Genomic DNA, 23,959 nt, shown 5'->3' on the forward strand with positions numbered 1-23,959 from the left:
TTTAGGTAAACGAGCCACTCCTGCACTAGGGCTTGGTAAAGAGGAGCATTGTTGAAGCGCCTGGGGGTGGAACTGGTCGTTCGAGGAAGGGAGCAGCCCAAGGCCAAGACCTGATGTTCTCCAGTTCTCTCAAACACTGCCAAGTGTGTGTGCCTGTTCACTGGGAACGGTGACTCAGAGGGCTGAGGTTTTCTCTGCTGGTTGTCCTGAGGGCTGCCATGTTTTCCAAGAGGGAAGAAACCAGCACAGCCCTTGGGCAGTGCAACATCTCTGCCCTCCTTCCCAGGCAGAGGTGAGCATTTACTCAGAACGTGTATTTGAAAATCCTTTGGCAAGATAGCAGCAGTGATGTCACATGAAGGTTTATTAATAAGGTAGCCTTCATAGTTAGACCTGAACCATCACCACCAGGTCAGGTTTAGGCAGAGGGCAGAGAGGAGTGCAAGGGTGCTGTGGGGTCAAAGAGCTGGCTGTGGGGTAGCGAGTTGGGTGGAGAAGGGAGCTGATTCTTAGGAGACCGAGTGGCCCTGGTGAGCCTGCTATAATTGCCTATTGCTGGGATGTGACGTGCACACACACACACACACACACACACACACACACACACAGAGAGAGAGAGAGAGAGAAAGAGAGAGAGAGAGAGAGAGAGAGAGAGAGAGAGAGGAAGAAGCAAGCTACATCATCATCTGAGCCATTTAATCCCTGAATACTGTCTTTTTTTTTTTTTTTTTAATACAGAGTCTCATGTAGTCCAGGCTGGCCTGTAACTCTAGATTCACTGATGATGACTTTGAACATCTGACCCTCCCATGTGCTGGGAATTACAGGTGCATGCCACTGTGCCCAGCCATGGCTATATAAGGAAAGACTCACCTTCAAACAAAAGCTGGGCTTAGGGGTACACACCTGTAACATTGTGGCGGGGCTGAGAAGTGAGAATTGTCATGAGTTGCAGGCCAGCCTGGGCTACATAGTGAGACATTGTCTTAAATAAAGATATAGACAAACAAGAAACGGAACCCCAAAGAAGTAAAAGACCCTCTACACATGAAGGTCTATTTCTTGTTTTACTTCTTTAGGAGATGAGCTCTCAGTAGGCGCAAGGATTCTGCTGCCTCAGCCTCCCCACTAGCCAGACTCTAGCTACCAACCCCAGCTTGAAAACAGGTTTTGGGATGTTTAGATACTATCAAAATTAGAAGCAACTTGTATGGCCAACAATAAAACAAGGGTTGGTTGAATTTAGGCACGTTCCTCCTATGGAGTGTTTCATAGCCATTAAAAAGCAGGAACCATGCTGGCCACCAAGGTGACTCAGCAGTTGTGTGTTCTACAGCAACCTGACTACCTATCTGAGGCCGATCCCAGAACACACACACACACACACCACACACACACACATACACACACACACACCACACACCACACACACACACACCACACACACACCACACACACACACACCACACACACACACCACACACACACACACCACACACCACACACACACACACACCACACACACACCACACACACACATACACACCACACACACACCACACACACACACACCACACACACACCACACACACACACCACACACCACACACACACACCACACACACACATCACACACCACACACACACACACACACCACACACACACATACACACCACACACACACCACACACACACACCACACACACACATACACACCACACACCACACACACACCACACACATACCACACACATACACACACACCACACACACACCACACACATACACACCACATGTGCACACACACACATACAGTGGGGGAGGGAGAGAGAGAGAGAGAGAGTAAAAAGTGCAAAATATACCTAGGGACATGCAAACTTGGCCAACATAAATGGGCCTTTATGATATATTAAATGGGCAGAAAGCTACCAAAGTGGTTAAAATGATGTCAGAATAATTACAATTAGAATTAAGAATAGGGGTTGGGGATTTAGCTCAGTGGTAGAGCGCTTGCCTAGCAAGCGGAAGGCCCTGGGTTCGGTCCCCAGCTCCGAAAAATAGAAAAGAAAAAAAAAAAAAAAAGAATAAAGGAACTCACAGCCAAGGCAAAGCTGCTTTGGTAGAGTAGTAGAGCCACAGGTGATGTCTGCCTTTGCAGCTTTAAGGCCTCCTTTCACATGATTTCAGCAACAATCTGAAAGATAAAGATATTAATTAAAAAAAAACAACTTTGATCCAAAGGATGTGTGTGGACTTGACAGGCAAGTAAGTAGCAAAGGCCTGTGGACGTCCAAGGAGAAAAGCTTGCGTGATGAGGTTGGTGGGAAGGAGAAGGAAGGTGAGAGCCTTGTGAAATGGGCCTCACGGGCCACCAAGGCTTCAAGAGCCTTGGTGTGAGGGCTGTGATCTGAATAGACCAGGAAGACCTGGGTTATGCAGAAGCAGACTGTGTTCCTAAAGAACTGTGAAGGCAGAACGCTGGAAAATGTATGTGTGTGTGTGTGTGTGTGTGTGTGTGTGTGTGTGTGTGTGTGTATGGGCTGGAGAGATGTCTCAGCAATTACGAATACTAGTTTTCCAGAAGCTCTTAGTTCAGTCTCAGAATTGCTGGGAACGGACATCTGTTGATTCACAGCCACCTATGTGTCTTAATTCATGCCTGCATCTTGCATTATGGGAGGCTGAATGCAGCACTGTAAGGGTTAACAGAACTCAGCTCACCTCTGCAGCACCTTCGGGACTCAGTCCCTCAGCTAGGAAGGCTTGAGGCTTAGTTCTGAGGCTGTCTCCAGGCACACACTCACTTTAATAATAAGATTGTTTACCAGGTAGTGCTGTTCATACAGCTCAGACTCTTTCAGAAAACCCCAGATGGCCAAAACCAAGGCCGGGGTTGGTTAAGTGAGTCCCCAAGGTCAGAGTCTTTGGCAAAGGTGGAATTAGCTTTTTCCCTGAGCGTGCACCAAGAGTGCAGTTGGAGAGGGGAGCATTTTTTTATAAACTCCAACCAGTTGTTTGGGAACCAACATGAGCTAGGGAGGAGCGCCCCCTTCAGGTGAACCCATGCAACTGCTGATCGCTCTACCTTCTCTCCAGGGAGGGCTGATGTTTCCCCGGAGCCTCCTCCAGGGCTAGGAAGATGCTACAGTGCCTGACTTTAGAAAGTGAGGAAGGGGCTGAAGAGAGGGAGGAGAGTTCCACAGAAGATCTAGAGGAGCTAAAAAAATTGGTCGCTCTGGCTTTTGTGAGAGAGAACACACAAAAGAGGCTTCAGAATGCCCAGCAGCATGGCAAGAAAAAGAGGAAGAAAAAAAGGTTAGTATTGAAAAACGAGGAGTTGTGGGGCATGTGTGTGTGTGCATGGTGTGTGTGTGTGTGTGTGTGTGTGTGTGTGTGTGTGTGTGTGTGTGTGGTCAGTGTTGATAAGAGCAAGAGGGAAGGGAGATGAGGGCCTTGGCTGATGGGAGGAAAAGGGGACACCAGGGCTTGTCCCGTCTGGATCACAGCACTTTCAGTGTTCTGTTTTATGGCATCCCATAATAGTGTGTGTGACCTCGAATCACACCTTGTACTGTCCCTTCCATTTGTATTTGCAGTGCATTTTAAAGACTGGGTGGAGAGGGAGCTCCTTGCTGAAGGAACAAGAAAAATTTCCCTTCATAGGCGCAAGCTCGAGTGTGTCTAGGGAATTTCACATGCTTGCAGTGGAACAGGACCACGGTGACTTGCCAGCCCCGGTGGTTGCAGCCTGTGCACTCCAGTTCTGGGTTAATACTCTGCTGTGCCTTGTGGAGAGCTTGTCTGCCTTCTAAATAACTTCCCTTAGTGGGGAGAAGAAGGAGACAATATTTTAGTCAGAAGTATGTGTTTTTTAAAATTCCCGTCCCCAGTGGGCTGGTGGTGTATAAGTACAGGAACCACTAGGAATGTAGCCTAGTGTCAGGTGCCTCAGTTTCAGGTGGGAGGCCCTGGGTTCAAGTCCCATCACTGACAAAATTAAAAAAAGGGGGTTGAGGCAATGATGCTAACATGAAATAGCAAGTAAAAGTAATTGTAGCCCACGGAGTGACGGAACTGTGAGGGCTCCTACTGCTCTGTGTCCTTTGTGCCAGGGTCCTTGGTGATGGGGAGGGGGCAGGGCCTGGCTCAGTGTGGCAGCTGGGGCGTGTGTGTCTGATCCCAGCCCCGTGTTCTGGCCAGGGTATCTGTCTGTGTCTTGCTGTCTGCCTTTTTCTCTTTTCCAGATGATTGGTGATCAATCTATCCAACTGCCGGTATGACAGCGGTGAGCATCTGTGTTCAAGGGATCGGTGATGGAGACTGAAGGGTGGGGATGCCTGAGGCTGATAAACAGGGTCTCCAAATGCTTGGTTCTCCTGGCTCCATAAACTGTTAGAGGAAACTGGAAATCTCCTTCTAAAAATCACGTGGCATCCACAGCCTAAAGTCTTGCTCATTTATGTACATACTTGTTGGCAGGGCTTCACTCTGTAGCTCAGGCTAGCTCAAGACTCAACTATGTCAAATGTACCCCCCTCCCCGCCCCTGCCTCTGTACTAGTTTATCTCACTGATCTAGGGTTTAATGTTTGGAGACAAGCCAGAGAGCTCTTCCCTGGGAAAGGGAAGCAGGTTGAGTCTAAGATTCACCCCACATAGCCTCAGATGTATCCTTCAATAACCTATCCATTCCCCTACACTCTTTGCTCTCTACATAGAGCAAGATGGCTTCCAGTCCCAAGGAGCCAGCTCTCTAATTTCAATATGAGATCTGGGAGTTCATAGGAAAGGGAGCTCTCCTGCTTCTGTCCCTCGCCAGACCTTTTATTTTTTCTCGTCAACTCCTTCACAGTGCGCAGGGCTGCCCAGCAATATGGCCTTCGAGAGGCGGGTGACAATGATGACTGGACTCTCTATTGGACCGACTACTCAGTGTCGCTGGAGCGAGTGATGGAAATGAAGAGCTATCAGGTGTGTCCCCGACCCTGGACGTGTGGCACCTGGCCAGTGGTGGCCTGGTTTGTAGTGCTGGCTCTCAAAAAGGATCTCATGGCCCTCCCGTAGCCCTGCTTCAATTCTGCCAGAATCGCTTATGAATTGTGGCTCCCTTTGCAGAAAATCAATCATTTTCCTGGGATGAGTGAGATCTGCCGCAAGGACTTGCTGGCCCGGAATATGAGCCGCATGCTAAAGCTGTTTCCTAAGGACTTCCATTTCTTCCCCAGGACCTGGTGTCTTCCTGCTGAGTGAGTACCGGACTACGCCCGCCCCTCCCCCCTCCCATCGTTATTTTTTTTTTTTTTCTCTCTTGCCCTGATTTCCCAGCTGCCACAACCCCTTTCCATACTACCTTCTGAATTTCCCTCTACTGTTCAGGAAGAAAGAGGGTAAGGGTGTGTCCAAGGTTGAGAAAACACAGGCCCTGCCTATAAAATGAGCTGTCAATTAGGTAGGGGCTTGGGTGCCTTGGAGGTTGGACCCACAGTTAGGATGAAAGTTTGCTCTGCCCCCGAAAGCTGCTGGATTTGAACTTGTTCCAACCACCTGCTTGTGTAGTTTCTGCATTTTCAAGGAGAAAACAAGGTTGTGGTTGGCACCCAGAACAAGAACAGAGAAGGTTGCCTAGCCTGCCCCATTCAGTGGCATGGACAGCCACCAACCCTCCCTTCCAAAGGAAGACCTCCCCTCCCAGTTTGTGTAATTCTCTAGGTCATGCCCAGAGTTGCAAGGGAAACAGAGAGAGATGGCATGCACATGACCAGGGGTACGATGAGGGTACAATAAAGGGTGGTGACAGTGACGTGTCACCGACAGAGTCATATTTAAATGGATGGAGAGACAGTTCCGAGCATGGCACAGTGCACATATATACTTCTAGACCTAAAAAATGTAAACATCTAAAACAATGTTTTAAAAAAAATTATATTCACACTGCAAAGAATCTCATTCTCCCTTCTCCACCAAGTCTTCCCCAAATCAAGAGCCCTGGAGCTTGCAGACTCTTCATGATGTGTCTGGAGCAATCTTCAGGGCTAGCATTAACTTCAAAGGAAGCCTGTGTTAGCTGGGTGGTGCTGGGGCACGCCTTTACTCCCAGCACTGGAGAGGCAGAGGCAGAGGCAGAGGCAGAGGCAGAGGCAGAGGCAGAGGCAGAGGCAGAGGCAGAGGCAGAGGCAGAGGCAGAGGCAGAGGCAGAGGCAGAGGCAGAGGCAGAGGCAGAGGCAGAGGCAGAGAGGCAGAGAGAGAGGCAGAGAGGCAGAGAGACAGAGAGAGAGGCAGAGAGGCAGAGAGAGAGGCAGAGAGGCAGAGAGGCAGAGAGGCAGAGAGAGAGGCAGAGAGGCAGAGAGGCAGAGAGGCAGAGAGAGAGGCAGAGAGGCAGAGAGGCAGAGAGAGAGGCAGAGAGGCAGAGAGAGAGGCAGAGAGAGAGGCAGAGAGGCAGAGAGAGAGGCAGAGAGAGAGGCAGAGAGGCAGAGAGAGAGGCAGAGAGAGAGGCAGAGAGGCAGAGAGAGAGGCAGAGAGGCAGAGAGAGAGGCAGAGAGAGAGGCAGAGAGAGAGGCAGAGAGAGAGGCAGAGAGGCAGAGAGAGAGGCAGAGAGGCAGAGAGGTAGAGAGGCAGAGAGGCAGAGAGAGAGGCAGAGAGGCAGAGAGAGAGGCAGAGAGGCAGAGAGAGAGGCAGAGAGGCAGAGAGAGAGGCAGAGAGGCAGAGAGGCAGAGAGGCAGAGAGAGAGGCGCAGAGGCAGGCATATAATGTGATTTAGAGGCCAGTTTGGTCTACAGAGTGAGTTCCAGGACAGCCAGAGCAGTTATACAGAGAAAGCCCATCTTAAATTTTAAAACAAAAAAGTACGTTAAAGGGAGCTGGAGAGATGGCTCAGTGGTTAAGAGCACTGGATGCTCTTCTAAGAGAACTTGGGATCAATTCCCAGCACCCACATGGCGGCTCACAACTGTCTATAACCCCAGGATTTGACGCCCTCACAGAGAGATATACATGCAGGAAAAACACCAATGCACATAAAATATAAATAGATAGATAGATAGATAGATAGATAGATAGATAGATAGATACATACATAGATACATAGATACATAGATACATAGATACATAGATACATAGATACATAGATAGATGAACAAGGAAGCATGTTCACTGTTCAGATAACGGGAGCCTCCAGGTTTCACAGCCATTGTAGAGCATTGTACTTTCTGACTTCCTCAGTGCACAGAAGATTCCTTTAAATTACAGTACAAAACAAGGCCTGAAACACCTATAATCCACAGATTAGGCGTTTTTATTCCTGCCCCTTGATTTCTTGAGAGAAGACCTTACTATATAACCAAGGCTAGCTCAAACGCTCAGTCCATTTGCTTCAGTTTCCTATGTGTTAGGAGTACACACTACCACGTTCAGCTTCTAATCCCGTTTCCTTCTTCTAAGTACATTTTTTTTTTTTGCAGGTATGCTTTTAGATATAGCATCAAGTAGCCCAGGATAGCCTTAAATTTGCTATGTAGATAAGGATGTTCTTGAACTGTTGGTCTCCTGCCTCCACCTCCCCATCGCTAGGATTACAGACCTGTGCAATTACACCCAGTTTATGTGGCTGTGGAAATTAGACCCAGCGCGTCATACACGCTAGGCCTACATCTGACCTACATCCCCATCCCTCAGCACTTTTTCTTCAGAGGGCATCCAAGGGTGCGGTTTGCCTTCCTGGACTCCTGGCTTAAGGGGAGGCATCACAGGGAGGTCGCACTGGAGTCCAGACACGAGTCCAGTACAAGAAGGTGGTCCTATTGTCAGGGCTTAAGCTGGGAGCAAAGCTTCAATTCATGGGTAAATCCAAGTCAAACGAACTGGGGCACATCACCTCACTGGCCAATTTATATGACGTAACGAAGGAACGCATGAGACAGCCTTCATTATTCACATGGTGTAGGTAATGGAGATAGAGGAAGTGAAGTCAATAAAGCATCTTAAGCAGAGAAGTGGTGCTGCCTACGTTTGGATCCAGGGTGAATTTCCTTTAAAGCTTAATGTCTGCATGGCTGGGTCACTGAGTGTCTGTCAACACCAGGACCTTGTTGGTAGCTTCTCTTTTCATAAGGAGCCTCCCAGGGCTAAAGAAAAATAATGGTTGAGGATTTAAGAGCATTAACTGGTTTTCCAGAGGACCCAGGATGGATTCCCAGCATCCATATATATGGTACCTCACAGCTGTCTGTGACTCCAGTTCCAGGGGATCTGACACCCTCTTCCAGCCTCCTCTCTGGCACCAGTCACAGACACGGTGCAGAGACATGGTGCACAGACATACACACAGACGAAACATCTATACACATAAAATAAATAAAAATAAATAAAGATTAGTTTTCCTTGTCATTGTTCCCAAGCTAAAGGTGTGTCTTGTCCCCTCCCTGCTGTGACAGCTGGGGAGATTTGCAGACTTACAGCCGGACAAGAAAAAATAAGACTTACATTTGTAAGCCGGACTCGGGTTGCCAGGGGAGAGGCATATTCATTACCCGGTCGGTGAAAGAAATCAAGCCAGGAGAGGATATGATCTGCCAGCTTTATATTTCAAAGGTACTTCCTCGCCATGATTGCGACCTCGGGCTCTGTGGGACAGAGTGCGAAATGAAGTCAGTGGAAGGCAGAGGTGCAGATGAGCTTGTCTCATGCCTTGGATGTGGTCAGTCCCAAACCTTCCAAGTCACAATATCCCTCACCCTTGCACAGTTCACCACCGATCTGGCCTCACCAGGCTGACCCTCCCTCAAATGGATGAAAGCTTGGTTTGAGGAGGCCTTGCCTCATTTAGGAGAGGGGTGTCATCTAGGGACATTTGTAGTCGCCGGCTTTTCTCCCTGACTGGGGTTGGGGAGTCACAGACCACATGGGAATATAGCCCACTGCACGGAGGGGTCCTTCTAGAAGTGTGGGTGAGGGGGGCGGGGAAGCTCTGGTCTCCCCAAGACAAAATGTCTGAGAGCCTATTGCAGGAAGACTCTCTGAGAAGGCAGCTGGGAGTGATGTAGGCCTGGGTACGTGTGCCCCATTCTAGGACTCTGTAGCTTTGATCTCCGCTGAGACATCTCTTAGAGAGAATTGCTTGAAGCATTCCATAGCTCAGGAGTTCTAGCCACCGTGTGGTCTAGTGAGGACCCCAAGGTCACCCCTCAGGTCCTAAAGCCCAAATCTGTTTCTCCTGCTTCCCCACCTGGGGCAAGCCCACTCTTTACACCACTGGGCAATGCTGCGGCTAGTTCCCCCGAGGACAAGGTAGGAGCTAGACCTCTTCACCCGTGGCTGCCACCTCTGACACTTTCGTGACTTCTCTTCTCCCCACCCAGCCCTTCATCATCGACGGGTTCAAGTTTGACCTTCGGGTTTATGTGCTGGTGACCTCCTGTGACCCTCTCAGGGTTTTTGTGTACAATGAAGGACTGGCTCGCTTTGCTACTACCTCTTACTCTCACCCCAACACAGAAAACCTGGTGAGCTGAAAGGGACACCCTTCCTCCTCATGATAACATCCTCAGATTCCGGGGAACTGGCGTCAGATGAGTGATGACTGTGGCCCAGATTCCACGAGGTTTCTCAGTGCTCCCAGGAGCCCCCCGAGATAGGCATTAGTGTCGCCACCTTCCAGAGGACATTAAAACCTGCACAGTATAGGGGACTGGACTAGCCTCACTCAGCTAAGAAGTGTTGCATCTGGGACTTGAGGCTAGGTCTTCCTGAGTCTCTCATACTCTGGGCTATGGGATATTGTTTTTTCCTCATTTGCCCCCTTGCTTATGCCTGTAAATTCCTTCCCCTGCCCCCGGGGCCTATGGGAGTGGATGTGGGCAGTGCAGGGTGCATGGAGGGAAAGGACCCAGAAGGCCCTTGCTTCAGCCTGACCTATGGTCTTGTGTCTCTTTCTCCAGGATGAGATCTGTATGCACCTGACCAATTATTCTATCAATAAGCACAGTTCCAACTTCATTCAAGATGCGCATTCTGGCAGCAAGAGGTAAGAGGGCCGCTTCGCTCATCTCCCAGGATTCCGTCCAAACCCACTCAGTCCCTGACAGTATTTCCATCTTGGGTCACATGATCTCCACAAAGCCTGCTTTGCCTCTCAGCCCAGAACAGATTCTTCATGTCAGCTCTCTGGACTGTTAATCATTAAAAGGAGGCCATGCTGTAAACCCTGGGAGGCTGGGAGGAGGGAGATAAACACGAACGGTTTCCCCAGCAGAACACATACACACACCAAAACATACCTTGTTACAGTTGCCCTCCAGGACCTTTCCAGATCAACAGACTTTATTGACTGCTTGGCTGCCAAGCGAGGAGGACTTGCCAGCTGGGATTCTTGGTCTGTAGTTCCCCTGGGGTGTTGCTCCATCACAGATTCTCAACTGATGTGTCACGATGCCCTGGAGTCACCTGGCTAGTCAGCCTTCGGTCAGATTGGGGAAAATGCGGGATTTGGTTTGGTTTGACCCCCACAAGCAGCTTCTCTACTCAAGTTACCGATTCATCAGCTTGCATTTGAGAGGAAGGTAGACCAAGAAGTGTGTGTGTGGCTGGGCAGAGAGGGGCAAAGGGAGCCTCTGGGTGTTAGGGCAGAGAGCCAGTGCCTGAGGACTTATTGTTGAAGTTTCCCCACCACACTGTGGCCAAGGCAGAGCACCCAGGAACTCGGCTGGAGAGTGATCTTAGCTCCATTATTGTTTCCCAGATGAGGAAACTGAGTCTCAGAGAAGGGTTAAGTTGCCCAAAGTCACATATCTCTGAGTGATACAGTTGGGTTGAAAAGCTATGTCCACTGTGCCAGCCTCACGGGACTTGAGGGTCAGGGAGGCACGGGGCATTTTAGTACATGGACTATTATTAGTACAGCTTCCTTGGAAGGAGGGGATATATGTGTGCATGCACACGTGTGTGTGTGTGTATATATATACACATATATACATATGGCTGGGGGTTGTATGTGTGCATGTGTGTGTGTACATGTGTGTATGTTATGTGCATGTATATGTGTAATAGTGTGTATACATGTATTTGTATGTGCATATTTGTGTGTATACTGTGTGTATGGTGTGTGTACATGTGTTTGTATGTATGTGTTGTGTGTATACATGTGTGTAGTTGTGTGTGCATGTTTATGTATGTGTGTATATATGTATGTATATATTTAGCGTGTGTACATGTGTGTGTACATGTTTGTGAGTTCTGTGTAAATGTGTGCGCATGTATGTGTATGTGTGTGTATGTATGTATGTGTGTTTGTTATATGTGTGTACATGTGTGTATTTGTATGAGTGCGTGTATGTGTTGTACACTAGAGCTGGCCTCAAGCTTGGTTATAGTGGAAGATGCTTTACCTCCTGATCTTCTGCCTTTACTTCCCCAAGTGTTTTAGAAATAAGTCTTGTAGCTAAGACTGGCCTAGAACTCACTTTGTAGCCCAGGGTAGCCTCAAATTCCCACTCCTCCTTAAGTGCTAAGATTACAGGTGTACACTGCCATGCTCAACTTCAGCGCCCCCGCCCTTTTTAGAGGACACCAGTCCCATGTTGTCTGAAACTCTTGGTACTTCTTCTTCCTACCCGGACTGTGGTTGCCACAGATCCTGCACTGGTTCAGCATCCGTGGTTGGGGAGGCCTTGCATGTCACGCCCTCTTTGATATTTGTCCACTGAGTAAGCCTCCACAAGTTGCTTTGAGCCTCCATTCCTGGGTTTTAGGATGCAGCCAATGATCGGACCCGCCTCGTCCTGCCGGGTCCCTGTGAGACTCAGATGGCCTATGCTGCAGCCTAGTGTTGTCACTCTTAGTTTTCTTTAGTCCTAGGGCCTTTATTTGCCTTCATTTATGAGAAATGATCTCATCGGCAGGCATTGTGGTGTGGGTAACATACTGTGGTACTGGGTCCTAGCACTCGGGAGCGCTCAGAAACATTGAAACCATACTAGGCCTCAGGCCCTCAGGCTGTGATGGACAGGGTGTTGTGGAGACAGCCAGACCAAAATAAAATGTAGACACTTCTGGTAATATTTTCCCCTCTCTGGCAGTAGAATTACACACGCTAAACAAGTGTTCTAGCCTAGAGCCTGTACCCCTTCCAGACCCTCAAATAACACCCAGCCTCTGTGCTTTCCCTGCTATGACATCTCCCTCTTCTCTGGGCCCCTCTCCATCGGAGCAGCCATCTGCCTCCAGGGGCTCCACTCGGTCCTCTCCTGGCTCAGCCTCTGTCCCCTAGAGACCCATCTCTTCTCAGCTCTGCAATCGTGCCAGAGACGTTTTATAACAGAGCCACACCCACAACCCTTTCAGCCATGCAAAGATTAATCCACTTAAGAGGGCAGAGCCCTCCCAGAGGTCGGGTCTCCCGTCACTACAGCACTGGGGGCCAAGTTTCTAACACTTGAGCTTAGAGGAGCATACTCATCCCACAATATGTCCTGGCCTCTAGTGCTTCCCAAATTGCCCCTTTCCCTTCCCTTCCTTTCTTTCTGCCTGCTTCCCTGTTTGAGAGCCCCCATCTGCTGAGACATAAGACAGTTTTCTCATGCTAACTATCTGCCTCCTCGAAGTTGACAACTGAGGTCAAGTCACCCCCGGTTTTGCCCTTATCTTCCCATTGGGGTTCAATGTCAGCAGGAGCGGGAATCCAGTTGGAGAGGAAAAGAGAGAAAATTTGTGAGCCTGGAGGGCCTCTGGGCAGACGCCAGACATCATCTTTCAGCGTGCCTGGCACACGCCTGGTGTTAAAGTGAACCGAGTCACCGTGGAACATTAGAAAATCACCAGGCAGAGTATCTACGTGGCGAAGGGAGCTGAGTCATCAGAAAGGGTTATGTTGTGTTTTGTAACACGTGTTATAGGAAATTAGGGAAATGTGTAATCTAGTCCAGAGAACTTTATTTCCCAATTAGGCAAATTAAAGTTGTTTTTTTTTTTTTTCACTAGAAAGGCTTAGCTTTCAACAATCTGGAAAATCCATTTCTGCAAAACGGTTCAACCTGACAAAGGTGGGCAGAGAAATGCCCTTTGTGATGAGAGGCCCTTGCTTGCCTGTCCTTCTCTAGACACATCCTGGGTGCTTCACATGTATTCCTATGGCTTCAGGTGTCCTGTGACAGGTGGCAGTGGCACAGAGGTCGATCATTTGGCAGGCAGTCCCTTCCCACAAGCCCCTTGGCTGGCTCTCCAGCTCCTTCCTTTTTGACCCTTCATGGGAGCCCAGTGCAATGACTTTTTATTTATTTATTTATTTATTTATTTATTTATTTATTTATTTAGTGTATCAGTACACTGTAGCTGTCTTCAGACACACCAGAAGAGGGCTTCGGGTCCCATTACAGATGGTTGTGAGCCACCATGTGGTTGCTGGGATTTGAACTCAGGACCTCTGGAAGAGCAGTCAGTGCTCTTAACCACTGAGCCATCTCTCCAGCCCCGCAATGACTTTTTAAAAATAATTTTTAAAGCCGGGCATCAGTGATTCACTTAATCCCAGCACTCAGAAGCCAGAGGCAGGTGGATCTCTGAGTTTGACACCAGCCTGGCCTACAGAGCGAGTTCCAGGACAGACAGGGCTACACAGAGGAACCTGTCTTCAAAAACAGAAACAACCCAAAATGTACTTTTATATTTATTTGGGGGAGGGGGTACATGCCATGGTACCACACTGCACATGTGGAGGTCAGAGGAAAACCTGCAGGAGTCAGTTCTTCCTGTGTGTGGATGCTGGAGATCAAACTCTGGTCATCAGGCAGAGCAGGTGACTCTCTCCGACAGGGTGGCCAGGCACCTAAGACTTCCCAAGACAGAGGTTTCCTGGAATGTGGGGCTTTACGTTTAAATTGGGGACAGTACAGTTTGCTTGGGACAGCTGGTACCTCTCTGTGGAAATACGGTGGGCCTGATGTTCTCTGCAGACAGCCCCCAAAGCAGGACTTTGTTTTAGGTTTCCTAGAATCTCAAGTGACTGAAGTGTAACCAAAGTGTCATTGTTCTTCAAAGGCTCTCTACTTGCTTCAAAAGGTCACCAAAGGCTGAGAAACCATGGCTGCTGAAGCAAACCAGTAATGTGAGGAGAGAGAGACAGAGACAGAGACAGACAGAAACACAGAGACAGACAGAAGCACAGAGAGACAGACAGAAACAGAGACAGACAGAAACACAGAGAGACAGAGACAGATAGAAGCACAGAGACACAGAAACACAGAGGGAGACAGACAGAAACAGAGACACAGAGAGAGGAAGAGAAAGAGGAGAGAAACAAAGACACAGAGACATAGAGAGAGGATCAAGAGAGAGAGGAGAGAGAGAGAAAAGAGAGAGGAGAGAGAAAGAGGGGGAGAGAGAGAGGGAGAGAAAGAGAGAGGGAGAGAAAGAGAGAGGAGAAAGAGAAAGGGAGAGAGAAAGAAAGAGAGAGAGAGGAGAGAGAGACAGAGAGAGAGGGGGGGGGAGAAAGAGAGAGAAGAGAAAGAGAGAGAAAGAGAGAGAGGGGAGAGAGACTGTCTGTCTCTGTGTATGCACATTCATTTTTGCTGCTCTCCAACCAATACCCAGACAACTCTTTCTTCAGCCCACAGATGTTTCTTAGAAAGTTCTCAGGCTGTGTACCCCGATATTCTGGAGGGGCCTGGGGAGGCTGGGCCTGTGACTCCTACGTGAGCACCTCCATTCTGATCCAGCCTTGGGGTCACTCTGGCTTCTGGGTGTTCTCTGCCCCCCACCTCCAGTCTGCCTAATCATCTCCAGAAGTTCCTGACTTTCATCATTCCATGACCTTGTCTGTTAGATCGGTTCCCGTTAGATCGGTTCCCCTCCCTCATGTTCTGTGTCCCCCTTCAGGAAACTCTCCACCTTCAACTCATACATGAAGACCCACGGCTACGATGTGGAGCAGATCTGGAGGGCCATTGAGGACGTCATCATCAAGACTCTCATATCAGCTCACCCAGTCATCAAGCACAACTACCACACCTGCTTCCCCAGCCACACGCTCAACAGCGCCTGCTTTGAAATCCTGGGCTTTGACATCTTGTTGGACCGAAAACTGAAACCCTGGCTGTTGGAGGTAGGGATGTTGGGGACATAAACTGCCGAGTTTTGGGATCAGACAGCTTTGGAGACTCTGCCTTCCTGGTTCACCTGGATTAGTTCAATTGACTTCTGCCACTTCCGTTTCATGGTGCTTGACGTCCATGGGGTGTTACGCTTAGCTGAGAAATGGCCACCAGAGGGGGGTAGACGGCTGGGAATTGTGCCCTCCTGAGGTCCAACCAGGCCACTACTCTGAGGCAGATTCTAAAGATCGCTCTGCTTCCTGTGTTTCCCACAGGGAGGCTGTTCCTCCTTAAAACTTGGTTGCCGGTGATTGGTTTCAAATGGGAGCAGCCTTGCTGAGCTACCCAGTTGCAAACACCAGTACAGGCAATTCTGTGGTCAGAGTGGGGAAGCGCAATCCCTTGCCCTGGTAGGAAGAGGAAGAGATTTCTGAGCGATTCACTTCCTGATTAGATTCCATAGCTTTCTTAAGCCGCCATTCAACGTGCTCGGAGGGACAAGGATGTAGAATTCTGGGGTTCTTCCCTCCCTCACACCCAACCCTTATTCTCAGGCTGGTGAAGGGTGGCATTGTTTGGAGCTCCCATCCAAGGACGGAGTAAGGTGTCAGTGCAAGTTCCAGAAGCTGCTGGCACTCCACAGATGTCACACTGCACAATACAGATTCTTCTTGGGGCGGGAACTGATCTTCTAGCTGCCCTCTTCTGTCTCTCCGTTAGTCCTGATTGGCTTCTAGAAAGAATCACTCTGCTTCCAAACTTTGAATTGGTCTCTGTGTTTCCCTCTGTATTTTCTTTTTTCACCCCTAGTCCCCTTTGCTCACCCCATTCCTTACAAGTAGCCTTATCTGACCGGAAACTCACTCTGTAGCCCAGACTGGACTCGAGCTCACAGAGCTCCACCTGCTTTTGCCTCCCAAGGGCTGGGATCTGGTGTTCTTTCCTATTTTCCCTCTCTTCTCCCCTCCTCCTCTCTCTTCTTCTCTTCACCGCTCCTTCCTTTCCCCATTCCTCCCAACCTTATGTTTTTCCTACTTTTTTCCCTTTGGCTTGTTTATTTGAAATAGGGTGCTGCTTTATAGCACAAACTATTTTGTAACTTACTATATTTTTTTTCTTTTTTCTTTTTTTTTTTTTTTTTTTTTTTTTTTTTGGAGCTGGGGACCGAACCCAGGGCCTTGCGCTTGTTAGGCAAGCACTCTACCACTGAGCTAAATCCCCAACACCAACTTACTATATTTTAGCCCCAAACTTTTGGTAATTCTTTTGCCTCAGCCTCCTGAGGGGGATTTACAGGCATGAGCTACTTATGTCTGGTTAAACCTGTGGCTTTAGACTACTGCCTTCCTTCCCATCACTTGTAGAGCACAGTATATGAGAGAGAACACACCCCTGCCTCCACCCATGAGACTGAAGACCTGTAGAGAGGGAACTCTTCTTGCTTCCAGAGGAGAAAGGACTGAAATAAGGAGCTGTGGAAAAAGGGTGGTGCAGCCTTTGATCCCAGCACTCAGGGAGCTGAAGCAGGGGCATCACTGTGAGTTCCAGTTCAGCCTGGTCTACGTAGGTCCAGGCTAGCTAGCTAAGGCTACATAGAGAGACCCTGTCTCAAAAACAAACAAAATCCTGCCTGGTTACCCCAGAGGGAACTCTACTTCCTGCCTTCCCTGTTTTCCTCACAGTGGCTCCAGGCTAGACCTTTCTTAGCTCTGTCCCACGAACACAGCCAAGGCGGTGAGGCCGGCCTTGGCCATACCTGGAGGTGGAGTCTTGGCTTCATCTCTGCTTTCACACCGTTCAGCCCCATCCCCAACCGATGTCTTCTCTTCACAGGTCAACCATTCTCCAAGCTTTTCCACTGACTCCAAGTTGGATAAAGAGGTGAAAGACAGCCTGCTCTATGATGCGTTAGTCCTCGTCAACCTGGGGAGCTGTGACAAAAAGAAAGTCTTGGAGGAGGAAAGACAGCGGGGACGGTTCCTGCAGCAGTGTCCAAACCGGGAGATCAGGTAGAGCAGGGCCTCTGGCCCCAGGCAGCCCGTTCTCATCCTGCCCGGCCCTCAGTTAAGACCGCCTGTCCTGGCCCTAGCTGGGACTAAAGTCTGCCAGTTCTGTGGCCCTCTTGTCACTTCCTGGAGGCTTGGGGGTCTCTTGTGAGGTGGAACTATGTGTATGTAAGATATTAGGGGACTGACTGACATCATTCCCATGAGGCCGTACCTGGTACCTGGCACCTCAGTTTGTTAGAGATTGTTTTTTTTGTTTTTTTTTTTAATAAATTTATTTTTTAAGATTTTATTTTATTGTATGAGTACACTGTGCCTTCAGACACACCAGAAGAGGGCATCAGATCTCATCACAGATGGTTGTGAGCCACCATGTGGTTGCTGGGATTTGAACTCAGGACCTCAGGAAGAGCAGTCGGTGCTCCCAACCACTGAGCCATCTCTCCAGCCCTGTTAGAGATTGTTAAGGCCCTCGACTGTTGGGCCAGTGAGTGGCTCAGTAGGTAAAGGCACTCAGTAGCTGGGCGTGGTGGTGCAAGACAGGTGGATCTCTGTGAGTTCAAGGCCAGCCTAGTCTATAGAGAGAGTTCCAGGATAGCTGGGGCTACACAGAAAAACCTTGTCCCAAAACAAAACAAACAAACAAAAAAAGGCATTTGACATCAGTCAGACAGATGGTCTGGATTCCATTCCTAGATTCCACAGGACAGGAGGGAATCAACTTCTACAACCTGTCCTTTGACCTCCATGTACCTTCTTTAGTGTGTATGTGCATATGCATAGATACATACTAAATAAATGTAAAAAAAAATTCCTAACAACATTTTATTATTAAAGCATTTGGCTAGCAAGCCTAAGGTCCTGGGAGAAAGATAGGATACACACACACACACACACACACACACACACACACACACACACACACACACACACACACACAGAGAGAGAGAGAGAGAGAGTTGTAGTTTTGTGTGTTTTGAGACAGCATCTCTGTAGTAGTAGTAGTAGTAGTAGTAGTAGTAGTAGTAGTAGTAGTAGTAGTGTGTGTGTGTGTGTGTGTGTTTTAGCACATGTGAGGGGGGAGTCTGTGCATACTTGTGTGTGCACATGTGCAGAGGAAGGCATCAGGTATTCTGTCACTCTTTACCTCATTCCTTTGAGACAGGGTCCCTCATTGACTCTGAAGCCAGACTATTGGTCAGCATTCTGGTTATAGGCTGATGTGTGTGCATGGTTAGACATGCATGACTATACCCAGCTTTTTAGGAGAATACTGGGGTCTGATGGAGGTCCTCAGGCTCTAGAACCCTCTCTCCAGCCCCCAGCCCTTGCTTTTTTTTTTATTTAATCTTTTTGTTTGTTTGCTTGCTTTTGATGCATTCTTTTGTTTGTTTTTCTTGGGTTTTTTTGTTTTGTTTTGTTTTGTTTTCAAGATAGCATCTAGTGTACCTCAGACTCCCATAGAACTTGCAACCCTCAGGCTGACTCAGCTTCGAAAGTCCTGGGATTCCAGATGCATATCACTGGGTCCTATTGCTAAGAAACAATAATCCTGTGTAGAAAGTTAGTCTGTGGGCTGGAGAGATGGCACAGAGGTTAAGAGCACTGGCTGCTCTTCCAGAGGTCCTGAGTTCAAGTCCCAGCAACCACATGGTGGCTCACAACCATCTATAGAATGATCTGATGCCCTTTTCTGGTGTGTCTCATGACAGCAAAAGTGTAGTCACATACATAAAATAAATAAATCTTAAAAAAAAAAAGAAAGTTAGTCTGTGATGGAGAATTTGCAACAGTATCTTTCTTTTCCTGCTCTAATTGTAACCTAGGAACTTTACTGCCTCCAGCTGCTAACCTAGGCCCAGACCTGGAAGCTTCTAGACTCCATACAGTCTGATCTAGGCCTGGAATGGCTTAAGCCTCTGAGACTGTTGCATAAACTCACCCTTTCTAGCTCTTTCTGAACTCTGGATGCTCAACTCAGCTCTTCTGCCTCAAACTCCTCTCCAAGCTGACTGAGTCAATCTGGCTCTTCTCAGTTTCTCCTGAATTGCTCTGCTGACCTCAACTAACTAGCAATCTGTTGTAGTCTTCTGGTTCTTTCTCCTTCTCTGACTCATTCTGTCTTCACTGTGTCTAGTTTGTTCTCTGTCTGCTACCTGTCTCTGTGAAACTCCCTTGGTAAAACAGCTTCTTTCCTATCCACTGTGCTGCTCTTTCTTTTTTTTTTTTTTTCAGAGCTGGGGACCAAACCCAGGGCCTTGCGCTTTCTAGGCAAGTGCTCTACAACTGAGCTAAATCCCCAACCCCTTGTGCTGCTCTTTCTTAAGTTCTGTCTTAAGTAGCTTCCCTTTCCTCTCTCTTCTTGTGAGAGTTGGGCATATCCTAATCTGTCAGATCTTTCTCTGGTTCATCACTTTGACTGCCACTCAATTAGATGTCACTTTCCTTTTTAAAAATTTTTATTTTATTTTTTACTCCTTCACTTTACATCCCTTGCACTGCCCCCTTCCGGTTATCCCAACCCCCCACCACACACAATCCTTCCCCAATCTCTCCTACCCTTCTCCTCTGAGCAGGGGGACCCCCCCCTTGGTATTCCCCCACCCTAGCACTTCAAGTCTCTGCAAGGATAGGTGCTCCCTCTCCCACTGAGGCCAGACAAGGCAGCCCAGTTAACAGGACATATCCCATGTACAGGTAACAGCTTGCGAGATAGGTCCCCATTTGAAGACCAAGCTGTCCACCTGCTACATACATGCAGCAAGGCTAGGGTGTGTGCTCTTTGGTTGGTGGTTCAGACTCTGAGAGCCCCAAGAGTCCAGGTTAGTTGACTCTATTGGCCTTCTGTGGAGTTCCTATCCTCTTTAGGGCCCACAATCCTTCCTCCTTTTCTTCCAATAAGAGTCCTCAGCTCCATCTACTGTTTGGCTGTGGGTGTCTGTATCTGTTTGAGTCAGCTGCTGGTGGGAGCTTCTTAGAGGACCACATGCTCCTGTCTGCAAACATAACAGTATTTCACTAATAGTGGCAGGGTTGGTGCTTGCCCATGGGATGGGTCTCAAGTTGGGCTGGTTGTTGATTAGCCATTCCCTCAGTCTCTGCTCCCTTCCCTATGCCTACATTTCTTATAGACAGAATAAATTTTGGGTTGAAAGTTTTGTGGGTGGGTTGGTGTCTCTCTCGCTCCACCAGGGGTTCTGCCTGGCTACAGGAGGTGGCCTCTTCAGGTTTTATACCTTCAGTCTTGTGAGTCACAGCTAAAGTCCCACCCCCCATTGATTCTTGGGTGCCTCTCTTATCCCAGGTCTCTTCACTTGTCCTGGAGATGTCCCTTATTTTCTCACCCCTGTCAGTTGCAGATTTCCATTCATTTTCTAGCAATCTCTCCTGTCCTGAACCCACTCCTGATCCTGAACCTTCCATTCCTGTCCCCATACCCACTCCACAAACATCACTTTCAAACATGGGTGCTTCCTTCTACAAACAACTTTCACCTTCATTGTTGGGATTAAAGGTGTGTACTAAGGATGTGTCTGTGTTCCAGTCAGCGGTATTAAAGGTGTGTGCTAAGGACTAAGCCACACCACACTAGAAATGGGTATTTTCAGTAAATAACACAATCTTGGGGTTCACAGCGTGATCACATATCCTGCAACAAGAATTTATCAACTCGAACAATTTCATTAAGACTGTTTCTTTGTTCCTGGAAACTGGAGATTAAGATGTATACACATAATTATATGAAATAAATCGATTAATATAACATGAGGATTTAGAAATTACCAGTCTAAGAAACAAAAACAGTGGAGTGGTGGTGCATGCCTCTCATTCCAGCACTCAGGAGGCAGAGGCAGAGGCAGAGGCAGGTGGATCTCTCTGAATTCGAGGCCAGCCTGGTCTACAGAGTGAGTTCCAGGATAGCCCAAGGCTACACAGAGAAATCCTGTCCCCCCAAAACAAACAAACAAACAAACAAAAACCCCACAAACAAATAGACAAAAGCTTTGCCACCTCTGCCCTGTTCTGTGCTGACACCTCCCTCCCCACCATTTGCCCTAGAACGAGATCTTTCTCCTGCTTCTGCTGTCAGGAGACCCTGAACCTGGTCCAGGTGGTGCCTTTGCTGCTTTTCAGATCCCACCAAGTTTTACGAGTCCCTAAGGTAACACCACAGGCACGCTCAATGGCACCTCACTTCCCCTCTTCATGTCATGCCTACTCTGTGTGACGAGTGTGGCCCTGACCCAGAAGCCAAAGACACCAGGACTCCTGACCGGAAACTGCCGTGGATAAGCTCGGCTGGCTGGTGGCATCTCTAAATGCTACAGCCCAGGCTACTTCCGCCTGGACTCCAGAAGGCCTCGTGCTATGCTGCTGTTTCTCATACCTCAGCTGTCACATCGAAGGCCTCTCTTGTGGTAGTTGGTGCGACAGCTCAGTGGCTCTCGGTGTCCCTGCTGTATAGGAAGCTTCTCTTGCGACCCTACCTGATCTCTCCTTTCTGGGGAGGGGGTGGGACCTGCATGAGGTCACCTCAGCTCATAAAGGCTCAGTAAGTCCACCCAAGAAGGCTTCAATTGTAGCAAAATACGAGCTTCTTCTCTCCAGAGAATGGGAAGGCGGCGACAGCCTGCCTGGTCAGACTAAGCTGAGGGGGAAATGGGTTTTACTCATAAAGGGAGAGAAATTGGTTGAGCTGTCAGACCCTTGTAACCAGCTCTGTTGAGCATTGTGAAACTGACTATCCCAGGAGTGCTAGAACCCTCTTCCAGAAACATTCTTGCTTTTATTTAATGAACACAGATGAACCACTATTCTGTACAGGGCCCTAGATGGCAGCCAGCCTACGCATGTCCCTTTCAAGAAAACACAACTGTAGCCCTGCATTCTGTTTTCCAACAGGATGGAGGAAGTCAAGGGCTTCCAGGCAGTGAGGTTACAGAAAACAGAGGAATATGAAAAGAAAAACTGTGGCGGCTTCCGGCTCATCTACCCTGGTCAGAATTTGGAGAAGTATGAAAAATTTTTCCAAGACAATAGCTCCCTTTTCCAGAACACTGTTGCTTCCAGAGCCCGGGAGCTGTATGCAAGGTAGGAAGGCTTCCTCTAGGGCTGAGGTGAACAGGGTGTTCTTCTCCTCTGGGTGGCCCAAGATAGCAGGGAGAACTTCTGTGTCCCAATTCCCAACCTTGCAGTTGACAGAAGAGCATTCAGGGGATGGAACTGGGAGATCCCCTAGCACAGCGAGTCACTAAATAAGAACAACTGCTGTTTTAAAAGTTCATCTCTGAGACAAACGGCCCAGCCCACCACTGCCTCGGAAGTGTGTTATGAATCCAGGCTATATGGAATCCAAGGACGCAAAGAGAGCCATCCACTTAGGTCCAGTCCTAACCAAGCACCGCAGTTATGAGAGGGGAAGTCAGAGATAGAGGAGGTCAGATATCAAGATGGCACCCAAGGACTTAGAACTACCCTGTCTCCTGACCCCCGAGACCAAGCGATTTCATCTGGTGCACTGCCTTTGGTCCAGTCCCAGGGTTCACTGGTCAGAGAGCCCGGCAAATAAAGTGGGCCAACATGGGAGCCCCTTGCTTTGGCCCCCTATCCAGTTCCTCTTTCCAGAGAAGGGGGAAGTGACGAGGGTACAGTGGTGTGAGAAGTAGCCCCCTTTACTGTTCCCGAACTGGGGATGGCCGGAAGATGGCGCTATTTCATCTACTCTGCTCCTTGGCCTTCGGTCACTTGATTGCCTCGCTCCATCCTCCAGTCCCATCTTCTTTTTACTGTTTATTTGCCATATATAGGTGTTTTGCCTGCTTGTATGGCTATGCATACAGTTCCTTCAGAGGAATCCATCCGATCCCTGAAACTGGAGATACAGACAGTTGTGAGCTGCCATGTGGATGCTGGGAATCGAACCAGGGTCCCATGGAAGACCAGCGCTCCTAACCACTGAGCCGCCTCTCCCGCCCCCTCTCCATTCTATCTTACCCGCCCCCTAAGAAGAGTGCCTGCTCCTTCGCCCATGACACCTGTTCTTCCACTGACAGGCAGCTGATCCAGGAGCTGAGGCAGAAACAGCAAAACAAATTCTTCCTAAAAAAAGAGAGGAAGGAAGAGATGCAGGGCGAGTCTGCGGGTGAGCAGGCAAGAGACAAAATCGTGCGACTCCAGCGACCGAGACAGCAGCCCAAGTGCAAGCCGGCCACCTGTCCCCCCAAACAAGTAAACTCCGATGAGGGGGGCGCGTGTATAACCAGCACCTTGCCGCGGCTCGGGCCGATCCGTGGGAGGGTGCCACGGAGACCTCTGCTCCGAGCACAGACACACTGATGGGCTGCCCGAAGGGCTGAACTACAGGAAGGGGGCACTCAGAGCCTGGCATCTGTTAGACGATCCCTCCGTCCTGGTGGTAGAGAATGCTCGCACTGGTCCGTCTCGGGCTGTGCTAGAGACTGAACATGAGCCCATGTAGGGGGTGTGCTCCCCAACTGTGTGTACTCGATGCCCTCACCCCGGCCTGGGTGGGAATGCACCCTTCAGGAGACTCCTCAGGACATCCATGGGGGTGACTAAACAGGGCAGGGCGCTTCCGACATGCTTTCTGCACAGGGCGGCCCAGCCCCTGGCGAGCCACCTCACTGTCCTGGGATCTGAGTCTTTGTGTTTCTCCGTCTGCGGTCTCCTGTTCTCTTCTGCCTCAGTGGTTACTGACGACTTTTCAACACCTCTGATCATTCTTGTTTGTCTTGTTTTTCTTAAAGACAGCGGTGGTCTCTCGTGACCCAAAACTTGCTAGGTAGCCCAAGATAATGTGGAAACTATTTCATCCTCCTGCCTCCACCTCCTGAGTGCTAGGATTACAGGCACAAA

General features: G+C 49.0%; 1 protein-coding gene across 1 annotated transcript in view; it reads left to right on the forward strand.

The window, feature by feature from the left end:
* Ttll6 (tubulin tyrosine ligase like 6) overlaps nt 1-23,959 on the forward strand; it is a 44,808-nt gene that overhangs the window by 6,416 nt on the left and 14,433 nt on the right. Inside the window, 11 exon segments of the mRNA XM_063270142.1 lie at nt 3,098-3,316; nt 4,246-4,286; nt 4,853-4,971; nt 5,116-5,246; nt 8,430-8,586; nt 9,354-9,497; nt 9,933-10,018; nt 14,863-15,088; nt 16,911-17,086; nt 21,986-22,174; nt 23,137-23,311. Of these exon segments, the coding sequence (XP_063126212.1) occupies nt 3,141-3,316; nt 4,246-4,286; nt 4,853-4,971; nt 5,116-5,246; nt 8,430-8,586; nt 9,354-9,497; nt 9,933-10,018; nt 14,863-15,088; nt 16,911-17,086; nt 21,986-22,174; nt 23,137-23,311 (1,620 nt within the window). The 5' untranslated portion in view covers nt 3,098-3,140.

This window comes from Rattus norvegicus, chromosome 10 (genome assembly GCF_036323735.1).
Source record: "Rattus norvegicus strain BN/NHsdMcwi chromosome 10, GRCr8, whole genome shotgun sequence".
Classification (NCBI taxonomy): Eukaryota; Metazoa; Chordata; class Mammalia; order Rodentia; family Muridae; genus Rattus; species Rattus norvegicus.